The sequence below is a fragment of the Nanorana parkeri genome, unplaced genomic scaffold (assembly GCF_000935625.1).
Source record: "Nanorana parkeri isolate BGI_ZX_2015 unplaced genomic scaffold, ASM93562v1 scaffold1, whole genome shotgun sequence".
NCBI lineage: Eukaryota > Metazoa > Chordata > Amphibia > Anura > Dicroglossidae > Nanorana > Nanorana parkeri.
Genome location: NW_017306269.1, coordinates 1833410 through 1845271, shown reverse-complemented (window position 1 = coordinate 1845271; position 11862 = coordinate 1833410). Strand labels below are relative to the sequence as shown.

At 46.3% G+C, this 11862-nt stretch overlaps 1 protein-coding gene across 1 annotated transcript in view; it reads right to left on the bottom strand.

The window, feature by feature from the left end:
* Positions 1-11862, bottom strand: part of PTPN14 (protein tyrosine phosphatase, non-receptor type 14) — a 61540-nt gene that overhangs the window by 45707 nt on the left and 3971 nt on the right. The window contains exon 2 of the mRNA XM_018572700.1: positions 6904-7073. Within this exon, the coding sequence (XP_018428202.1) occupies positions 6904-7073 (170 nt within the window). The remainder of the gene's footprint in view (positions 1-6903; positions 7074-11862) is intronic.

Below are 11862 nucleotides of genomic sequence, written 5' to 3'. Positions count from 1 at the left end.
TGACAAGTTTTGTAAATCCCAGGCTGGAATGGAAAAAAAAAAAAAAAAAAGACGTCTTGGCAGGGGAAAGCTGCCACATATAAATTTCATCATCTGGGAATTTAGCCATTTGGCATAAACATAAAAACTTCAGAGAAAACCTTTTCCCTAGTTTTTGATTGGGGAAAGAATGGAGCCCGTCAGGATTTTACTGATGTCTACGGCCGGGGGCTGTGGAAACCCATCATATTTGTCCTAGTGACCATTACTGGGGCAGAAGAGGAGCAAATATCCCTCATTTTTCAGTTGTCACTACAAGATGGAAAGTCTTTCAATAAAGACCACAAGTGTGGGGGTCTTCAGCTCACTTCCTGTTCGGTTATCAGGACAGGAAGTGAGGGGAAATCTCCCCAAGGGGGACATAGACTTCAATAAAGAGGCTGTAATCTTGCTCACTCTATATCCAAAAAACTAAAAAATACGACACTGCATAGTAATTTTGTACATTATATACATATTACATAAATCAGAGAGAGTTCTTGTATCATCATCTGAAGATGGGAAAGTACCTGGAAGCCAAATCCTCGTGATTAACCCCGAGCTCAGCCTAGCAGAAAGGTTGGCAGGTTGTTTATCAGAAACCTGTTACGGTTAATGAAACATTAAATAAGAAATATCGACTTCAACCACCGAGACAGCAAGAAACATGCGAGGAATCCGACACAGGCTGGCGCGTTTTGCACAATTTCCGTGGGAGCGACCAGGAATGTGGGCATTATGTCACAGTTCAGAAACCCGGCTTAGGAGGAAATACAGAACCAGTCCAGGTATTGTCCTGGATTCCTGGGTTGGAGAAAATACAGAACCAGTCCAGGTATGGTCCTGGATTCCTGGGTTGGAGAAAATACAGAACCAGTCCAGGTATTGTCCTGGATTCCTGGGTTGGAGAAAATACAGAACCAGTCCAGGTATTGTCCTGGATTCCTGGGTTGGAGAAAATACAGAACCAGTCCAGGTATTGTCCTGGATTCCTGGGTTGGAGAAAATACAGAACCAGTCCAGGTATTGTCCTGGATTCCTGGGTTGGAGAAAATACAGAACCAGTCCAGGTATTGTCCTGGATTCCTGGGTTGGAGAAAATACAGAACCAGTCCAGGTATTGTCCTGGATTCCTGGGTTGGAGAAAATACAGAACCAGTCCAGGTATTGTCCTGGATTCCTGGGTTGGAGAAAATACAGAACCAGTGAAGGTACTGTCCTGGATTCCTGGGTTGGAGAAAATACAGAACCAGTGAAGGTACTCTCCTGGGTTGGAGAAAATACAGAACCAGTGAAGGAACTCTCCTGGGTTGGAGAAAATATACAGAACCAGTGAAGGTACTCTCCTGGGTTGGAGAAAATACAGAACCAGTGAAGGAACTCTCCTGGGTTGGAGAAAATATACAGAACCAGTGAAGGTACTCTCCTGGGTTGGAGAAAATACAGAACCAGTGAAGGTACTCTCCTGGGTTGGGGAAAATACAGAACCAGTGAAGGTACTCTCCTGGGTTGGAGAAAATACAGAACCAGTGAAGGTACTCTCCTGGGTTGGAGAAAATATACAGAACCAGTGAAGGGACTCTCCTGGGTTGGAGAAAACACAGAACCAGTGAAGGTACTCTCCTGGGTTGGAGAAAATACAGAACCAGTGAAGGTACTCTCCTGGGTTGGAGAAAATACAGAACCAGTGAAGGTACTCTCCTGGGTTGGGGAAAATACAGAACCAGTGAAGGTACTCTCCTGGGTTGGAGAAAATACAGAACCAGTGAAGGTACTCTCCTGGGTTGGGGAAAATACAGAACTGATGCAGTTACTGTCAAGGGTTGGAGGAAAAACAGAACCAGTCCAGGTATTGTCCTGGGTTGGAGGAAGCACAGAACCAGTCCAGGTATTGTCCGGGGTTAAAGTAAATGCAGAACTAGTGCAGGTACTGTCCTGGGTTGGAGGAAATACAGAACCAGTCCAGGTATTGTCCTGGGTTGGAAGAAATAAAGAACCAGTCCAGGTATTGTCCTGGGTTGGAGGAAATACGGAACCAGTCCAGGTAGTAGCAAAGTTTCTGTGGGAGAAATATTACATCATTTCCTGTCCTGACAGGACACGAGAGGAAATCTGTGAAGCAAGGACACTGACATCAATGAGGCTCTAACCCTTCACCATGCTATCCAATACAAGGTAAAGTGTTTTATATGAAGTTGGGCTTTAAAAGGAGAACTATGGGGTTTAGGGCTTTTCTCCATAGTTCTCCTTAGGGTAACGGGAGGACACAAACTAGCGTCCTCCCGTCAGCCTAAGCTCAGTATACCGCGACATACTGAGGCGCCGCAGCTGAAGCGGATCCCGACAATTATGTCTGGATCCTCCCAGCTGCGTGAGTGACAGCTGGCTCTGCCTATCTAGAGGCAGAGCCAGCTGTACCCGCCCCCTCCCGCATCTGATCCGCCAGTCAGCGCTGGCGGATCGGAGCGGGGAGGGGGGAATCCAGCCCCTCCCCTGTCACGGCAGAGAGCTGTGACAAGATCGAGAAGTGAGCGAACGCCGGTATGTCTACTGAGCCGACCTGTGGCAGTCTCATTGTCACAGGTCGGCTTGAACTATGAGGTGAGTGAAAAGCACTCACCTCATAGTTCTCCTTTAAGTGTAGTCTGAGGAGGAAAGTTTTAAAGCGGAAGTTAAAAGTAGAACTGAAGTCAGAACTCATGTTTTAGTTTTGGATAGCAAAAGGGAGAGTTATCAGCTTTGTGTTTGTCATCTGTGTCCCATTGGGGAGAGTTCCCTTCACTTCCTGTCCAATAGCCACAACACAAAGTGAGAGGAAATCCTTTCAAAGAGAGGGGAATCCCTGGTAGTCAGCAGGGTCACCAGAACTAGCATCCCCATTGGAAAGTTTGCCATCTGTTTCTGTTCTGACAATACAAAATTGGGATTTTCTTTCACCTTCAGAGTTGATGGTCTCCAGGACCAATAGAGAGGATGAGTCTCCTTTTTAATCTTGTAATATTTTGCATTTCCTGGATCCTCCTCCGTCCCCCCTCATCAACATGCCAATCATATTTTAATAATACTTTTTTTTTTTTTCCGTTTTCATTATATACCCCATTTTAGATCTGGTGATGTCATCATTGAGCATCTATGCTTCTATATGCAATGAAGACAGATCATGACTCGTGGAAGAGGACAGCAGAGTGCTGTGCATGGCTTCCAGCACCCTGCCTCAATACATCTCTTAAGCCCTGATACAAGCAGAAGGAAGAGTTATGCTAATATCTAGGGATGCACAGATACCGGTTTTTCGGTATAGAGTATGAGAACCGATATTTTTTCCGGTATTCACCGATACTGAATACCGATACCGGAAGTCCCATTAAAGAAGCCAGGCGGAGTGTAATGACTTGCCACCTGGCTTCCTGATAGCTGGGAAGCCAGGTGGCATGTAAACACTCGCCACCCGGTTTACCGATTAGCAGGGAAGCCATCTCCATGCTCCCTCATCACCAGGTGACGAGGGAGCATGAAGCCGGCTTTCTGGCCAATCAGAAAGCTGAGAGGCGGGTAATGACACACCGCCCAGCTTCCTGTTTGGCCGGCTTCCTGGCCAATCAGGAAGCAAGGCAGCGCGTCATTACACGCTGCCCAACTTACTGATTGGCAAGGGAGCTGGCACCATGCTCTCCTGTGGTCAAGTCACAAAGGGAGCATGGAGCCGACTGCCCGGCCAATCAGGAAGCCGAGCAGCGTGTAATGACTCGCTGCCCGGCTTCCTGATACCGGAAACTCCGGTATCGGGCTAGGCATCGGAGCATTTGGGCAAGTACGAGTACTCGCCCAAATACTCTTAATTGGCAACGATACCAATACTAGTATTCGTGCATCCTTACTAATATCAATACTCCTTGATGGGTGGATGTCAGTCTGGAGGACTGGGCGTTCCTAGGCATGCTGCATTTGCATGTAGATCACCCACGTGATGCCAAGCCTTCAAGAATAAAGAAACCTGAAATCCATTGAATGAACCAAGGGACAGTCAGGCTGGGGATGAAAGGGCTAGATGATTCTGGACATACTCCAGCTAGGAAATGAGGCAGGATCTGACTTGCTGCAGCTTCTAATGCACATTGTAAAAAGTTCACAGTGTTCAGTGAAATCAGAGTAAGCAATATTAGTACAAGAGAGAAGTGTGTACAACTGTGCAAGACAAGATAAGGCTGGAGTTCAGAAACACTCTTCTTTTCAGCATCTTCACACGTTCAGTGCTCCATTCGAGTCTTTGGCCTGCTCAGCCAAGTCTTGCCAAGGCACGCAGGCATTTTATAGCACGCTTCTCGCAGCACGATAAGGCGCTCACTAGTGCTGACTACATGTATTCCAGAATAAACAAAGTATCTCCAGCAGTCAGCCTGGAATCTCAGTGTTTGCCTTTGCAGAGGAGAGAGGTTTTTTTATCACCCTAAAAGGCCACTATTTGCTAAAAAATAAACCTTCCACGTGAACTATGTGAGGAGAAGCCAGTAGCAGCACGCCTGCAGGAGACGGCAAGCTTCAACCTGAAGCTAACTTTCTGCCCTCCAACCTTTGCATTCATTACAACAAATTACAGGGAAAGGAACGGCTGATCGGCAGCAAGAGGCATTTCCTTGTCACAACCTAGAATTTCATCAGAGCCCGTCTACAGGACTCAGCGCAGAAAGCCATCTGCACAGCTTCAGTGGGGATTGTTCAGTTTGCGGTTTGTAGGGAACACAATGATAATCTCAATAAAACTGCTCGTAAAGATCTTACTTCAGACAATGCCGGCATCAGCCCCAGGTAAACGTGCATTCCACTCAAAAGGGAGAATTAAAAGGGAAGCGGACGAGTATTTCGATATTGCTTGTCAAGGCTTGAAATGCAGCTCCACTTTTTGCAGTCAAATTTGAGAAAACCCCTCAATACACCAAACAGCCATAACATTATGACCACCCGACTAATATTGAGTAAGTCTCCCTTTTGCCACCAAAACAGCCCCATGAAGACATGGACTCCACTAGATCTCTGAATGTATACTGGGGTATCCGACATCAAGCCGTTGGTAACAGATCCTGCAAGTTGTGAGGTGGGGTCTCCATGGATCGGACTTGGTGTTCCAGCACATCCCACAGATGATCGATTAGATTGAGATCTGGAGAATTTGGGGGCCAAGTCAACACCTCAAACTCGGTGTTGTGTTCCTCAAACCATTCTTAACCATATTTTGCAGTGTGGCAGGGCACAATATCCTGCTGAAAGAGGTCACTGCCATGAGGGAATACCATTTCCTTGGGTTTACTTCATCAGCAACAATGTTTAGGTAGTATTTGTCAAAGTAACATCCACACGAATGGCAAGACCCAAGGTTCCCCAGCAGAACATTGCCCAAAGCATCATACTTCCTCGGTTGACTTGCCTTCTTCCTGTGATGCATCCTGGTACCATCTCTTCCCCAAGTAAGTCACAGGGACACGCCCAACCATCCACATGATGTAAAAGAACATGCGTTTCATCATACCAGGCCACCTTCTTCTATTGCTGCATGATCCAGTTCTGATGCTCACATGCCCATTGTAGGAACTTTTGGTGGTGGACACGGGTCAACATTGGAATCCTGACCGGTCTGAGTCTTCGCAGCCCCATATACAACAATCTGTGCACTTTGTGTTCAGACACCTTTCTATCAGAACCAGCATTAACTTTTTCAGCAATTACAGCTACAGGTGACTTTCTATTGGATCGGACTACACAGGCATCAATGAACCTTGGCCGTCCATGACCCTGTCACTGGTTCACCTATTTTCCTTCCTTGGACCACTTCAGACCGGGAACATCCCACAAGTACTGTCGTTTTTGAGTTGCACTGACCCAGTCATCTAGATATCACAATTTGGCCCTTATTAAAACATTCAATTGCTGCCCAACATATTCCACCCACTTCCAGCTACCATTGCAACAGGATAATCATTGTTATTCACTTCACCCGTCGGTGGTTATAATGTTTTGGCTGACCGATGGGTGTATATTATGGGTTCCCATTCACACAAAAGCCCTAAAAATAATTTTTTACAAATATGTCTTACCTTTTAAATGTTTCTTTGGTGAATGCCTTTATGCAGATTTCAGGCTACTCTGAGCAGATTGAAATAAAAATGTTAAAAAGGGACAGACTGAGCTCCCCCCATTAACATACAATACTTCTAAGTCCTAAAGAAAATCCTTACTCTATTCAAAAAGGTTTTGGCTTTACATATTCTTTGTTTTGAGGTGAAGATTGGGTTCACTCTTGGTAGAGGAGGAGAATTAAAGCTGAACTCTGGGATAAGCAGATATTGTCCAAATACAAAAGTGATGTGTTATCTTGCTTGAATCTTGCTGATCTTTATGTATTTCTTCCAGATCTGTGAAGTAATCCAGTGTGTAACAAAGACCAGTCAGTGCTGCCCTCCCTCCTTGTGCAGGGTGACTGGTCTTGTCTCTGCCCTCTCCTGTAATAAAGACCGGTCACCGATGATCTCCCTCCTTGTGCAGGGTGACTGGTCTAGTCTCTGCCCTCTCCTGTAATAAAGACGGTCACTGCTGCCCTCCCTCCTTGTTCAGGGTGACTGGTCTTGTCTCTGCCCTCTCCTGTAATAAAGACGGTCACTGCTGCCCTCCCTCCTTGTTCAGGGTGACTGGTCTTGTCTCTGCCCTCTCCTGTAATAAAGACGGTCACTGCTGCCCTCCCTCCTTGTGCAGGGTGACTGGTCTAGTCTCTGCCCTCTCCTGTAATAAAGACCGGTCACTGCTGCCCTCTCTCCTTGTTCAGGGTGACTGGTCTTGTCTCAACAGATTAAAAACTTCAACGGTAAGCTCCTGCAGATCAGACATCTCACCTACCTTGTGGCGCTCTGGTTTAGGCAAGAAACGCTCGGCACATAGAACATAACGCCGAAGTACAGCACGGGTTCCACCGAGAACTTGTCAAGCTGCTTCCTCAACGGTTTCTCCAGCTCCACCCATCGCGCTTGTTGGGATTTCCCGACAAACCAGAGGCCAAAGTAATGGGTCTAGAAAAGAGAGGAGACCAAGGTTAAGGCATCAGTGTGAACTGAATTTGGTTCCAAATCAGCCGATGTGATTCGTCTGGATTTGTTTTCTCATTTTGTCTCTCATAGTTGAGGTCTACCTATGATGCCAATTACAGGTCTCTCTCATCGTTTTAAGTGGGAGAACTTGCACAATTGGTGGCTGACTAAATACTTTTTTGCCCCACTGTATATAGCTGGACAAGAGGCTGTAGTCCTGTTCAGAAGCTGTCCGCACTGGACTGTACCTAAATCACTGAATAGTAAACTGAGTGGGCAATAAAGCATTAACAGCTCACCGATCAAAGCTGCAGATTACCCAGACACGCTCTATGAAGGGAAACTCCAGCCTGATTTACTTGGTGATCCTGCCATGAAGGGCCTTGTTTAGGCGTTTCCTGTTAGAGAGTGACAACACACTGTCCCTGTTTCTAGATTGTGCTCCTGTATTGTCACCTTGTCAAATGGGCTCCTGATGGGAGACTACAAAAGGCCGTTTCTACACACACACGACACAGGCATGAACCATTGTTGTCACCATTAGGAAACTCGCCCTGAGAAATGCCATGTAGCCATTGCTGGAGCGCATGTAGACGGGAAAGAGGCTGCAGAAGAGAAGCAGCACTGAGAAGCAAAGGATGAAAAATGGAACACTGTATTTTTTCTGTAAAAAAAAGATAAAAAAAAAAAAGGGCTAACCAAAAAAGGCTGACTACTGTGCAAAGTCTTTGCCGTCTCCGACCGTAGCCCGCCCGCCGTCTTCTACCACCGTAGCCCGCCCGCCGTCTACCACCGTAGCCCGCCCGCCGTCTACCACCGTAGCCCGCCCGCCGTCTACCACCGTAGCCCGCCCGCCGTCTACCACCGTAGCCCGCCCGCCGTCTACCACCGTAGCCCGCCCGCCGTCTACCACCGTAGCCCGCCCGCCGTCTACCACCGTAGCCCGCCTGCCGTCAACCACCGTAGCTGCTTACTACATCATGCTATGCAATAAAGTCATGGTAAATACCCTCACAAAAAATACATTTCATCTTCTTTACAGAACGGGATGTTTGTATGTTGGCCTGGAGATGGGCTTCACGTTAGTTTTGGGAATATCTACAACAGAAAACACTGAACTGTGTTGCTAGGAAAGTTATCTGGCAGAATTTCCCCACAGAGCCAGATCAACATTCGCAGCGGGCCAAGGAATGCAAACTGTCAAATATCCTGTCTAGTGCTTACGATTAATGGGCATTTCTCTCCATTGCCAACAATACCAAGTGCATAGCCGGGGTTCCTGCAGAACACGGACCATCACGGCCTGCTGGAGGAGAAGTATATATTTGTCTGGTTTTATCACATAACATGTCATCTTATCTGCGATATTCACAACCTACAAAATAAATTATTATTAAAAATGATTAATAATTCAAGGCGATCATATTCACTGGAATCTGACACCGGCAATAAACAGGTGCAGTCAGTAGTACTGGTATGCAAACAATGTGCACACCATTTTATTCTGAAGTAAACTTTGTCTGTAAAGCTGCATTTGTGTATTTTATTTTACATAAATGACGGTATTTTTTTATTCTATCCGATTAATCGTAGTTAATAATCGGCTTACTAATCGATTATGAAAATAATCGTTAGCTGCAGCCCTAGGTCAGTACACAGCTGCCAATAGGAGTGAATGGGTGTATGCGGCTGTACATGTGCTGACGCCCCCATTCACGCAGAGGTGTTTCGGCCGTGCGGATCTGCCGACATGAACGATCCCATGCATTGCTATAGGGACCGTTCATGAGGGTCCACACGATCCTTACCGCCTCCCGCCCAAATTGCTCCCTGAGCTTTTTTTTATTCCGCGCTGATCAGCATGGATTTGGGAGTTTTTTATTGCATCTGCACAATGATTCCCATCATTGTGCAGATGCGTACACGTGAACAACTACAGGAGTCCAGGGGTGTACGGCTTTACACATGTGCGTGTTTATGCCAGTAGTGGTGTAAACCCATGTTCACTGCTATAGATGGCTGTACACCTCTGCTGTGTATCCCAAAATTAACATTCCACGGCCTGATGCGTCCATGTGCATGAGCCCTTATATCGGATACCTCCTCTCAGCAGCTCTGGTAGCGTTATTTTACATACATTGATGCCGGGTTAAATAGACAATTAACACACAGAATTCAGGCACGTGTCAGGACATAGACTGTAGCTTCGGGTGGGGGTTTATGGTGGGTGTTTTGGGTGTATGTTACAGGGGGAATTTGGGGGTGCACCGTAGTTCTGTCTGGCGTCACGCACAGCTCCTGGCAACCAGTGACGTCAGTGAGCCAGGCAGGGCACCGAACAGTGTCCCAGGTAGGATGCTAAGAGCTTTTAGCAACCTGGGAAACTCTGGCCAGAATAGGCAACCATCTCAGGCTGCCTCATTATAGGGATGGCCCTGGATGCGGTCACCCCCCTTATGAGCGGTTTGATCAGAGTTCCCCCTTAGTATTTGACACATTGATGGACAGTATTATTAATACAATCACTGAGTTGAGATTTCTGCCGAGCGGTCACTTCACACAGATTTTCTGAACGCCATCTAGACACGCAGCAGCTTGTCATCCGGGATGTGTAGGCGCGCGGCTTCTAATGAACTTCCATTGCCGCTCGCAGGCTGGGGGAAGGGATGTCAGCTCCTCTCAGTGTCTGCCGCTCCACAGAGCAACGCCTGCCTGTTAATTACATGCTGGAAGAGCCGATCACACTAGCAGGTGTACAGCGTGCGGCACGGAACCTCCCCAACACCAACGAAAAAAACTGAAAGCTAAGAGAACCAGTCAGGACTCGACATGTGCAAAAAAAACCTCAATATTCTGCCCTAAATTCCTATCATTGTGTAGATTTCTTAACCTTGAATCAGTCTTCAGCCTGCGGTCAAAGGTCACCTGCGGTTTGACAGCTGCTGCCCTGTCAACTGCCTGACATCATGCACTGTCTACAAGCACCTGAGTCTGCATAACCACGTAGGCCACACTTCACATAAAGAACTTTGCCGCCATTTTGGAAAGGGTAGGGAAGAGTTAAAAACGGTTTTAGTTTTTATTTTTAAACCCCGCCATACTCTTATTCAAAATCTTTTCGCTTAAAAAATAAACTGTACAGCCAAAAGGTATGTGGACCCCCTCCAAATGATTGCGTTCAGGCATTTACAATAAATAGGCTGTTAAAATTGAACTCAGAGGAAAGTTTTTAAACTACCGCTGCAGTGGAAGTTTTCATAGAGGTGCGGAGACGTTCTGCCATAAAAGATTTTCAGAAGGAGGTTTACAATGGCAGACCCCCCATGTTTCACTTAGTTTAGGTTATAAAGTAGGTTACTGCGTGTGTTATTTTGTGGGGGGGGGGTTGCTATGCATTTAATTGCAGGCGAAATGTTTTTATTTCCGTAAGCTGTGAGCAACAGACGTTCCCTAAATATGTATCTAATAGGCAAAGGGCACGTCATAACATTTTTACAAGGGCCATTTTAGACAGATGTAGATACCTGCAATCCTTTACAAGGGCGCTTGGCATCTATCAAAGCTATTTTCTAAACCATTTTCTGTAAACTAGTCTGTTACTATAGGAATGACAACCCTTACGCTCCCCCATGTGTGCGACACTCCCATACTTTGACGATGCGCTGAAATTAGCCCGAGGGCGTGAAAAGGAATTAAGGACATCATTTCAAGGGGATTTTCTGCAGAGCAGCATGGAGGTAAAGGTAAAAATAATTAAAACAGCAAAAAAGTCAAGATGAAAATCTTAAACATTTTTTTACAAAAATCCACAGCTGTTTGGGAGAGGATCAGAAGTTTCGTCAACATGGATACAGCTGCGTAGTGGTTAGCGCTTCTGCCTTGTAGCACTGGGGGTTCCCTGGTTTGAATATAAATACCATAATAAAATAAACTCTGGGGGAACGTGTTCTGCCACACAGCTTACTTCCGGCAAAGGCATACACATATTTCTCTGTGCGCAGACTTCTTCCATAGATGTTTCTATAAAAGTTGTAAAAAAGTTCTCTCTTTTGTTTTTACTACTACTCTCTTTTTTGTTTTTCTACTCCCGCATTGTTGGGGATGCATCTTGCCTAAAGACTACTCTCCTGCTGGGGGAAGCAAAGCAACCAAATAGGCAACCATGGGCCAAACACAACTATTCCAGCCACAGAGCCCCAAAGGGCATCGCACCAACTGCTCACCTAGGTAGGGAGCCACATCTCTTTTAGGTTGCGCTTGGCAGGTTCCACAACTGCATGCAATGGACCATCTTTAGTTATCTGGATGAGCTAATTTCTTGAGTCTGCCATTGCCCATCTCAGGAGCCTGTTCCAAGTAAGACCACCATGCGACTTGGCACCACTTGTGGGTAAAATGGGCAATGGTAGCCACCTGTGCTGGCTGAAAGCCTTGGCTTTGACAGATCACAGAAATCCAATGTAGTTCCTTAAACACAAGAAAACACCCTCTAATGAATACGGAATGCAGGAGCCAGCAGAATTTCTCTTTAGTCAGCTCCATTGACAACAACTAGAGACAACTTTAAAAGTGAGGCGCCAACTGTAATTTTTGAGGAGCATTTGCTACCAGCCTCCTGAGATTTATCCAACCCTGCCTTATGACCTGTTCACAAGCGTAAACAAATGTAGAACACGTTTTTTCCCCACACGTTCACGCATGAGAACATGAAAATGTGTGTGTGTGTGTGTGGGGGGGGGGGGAATGTGGAGAATGTGGAAAGCATGTTGCA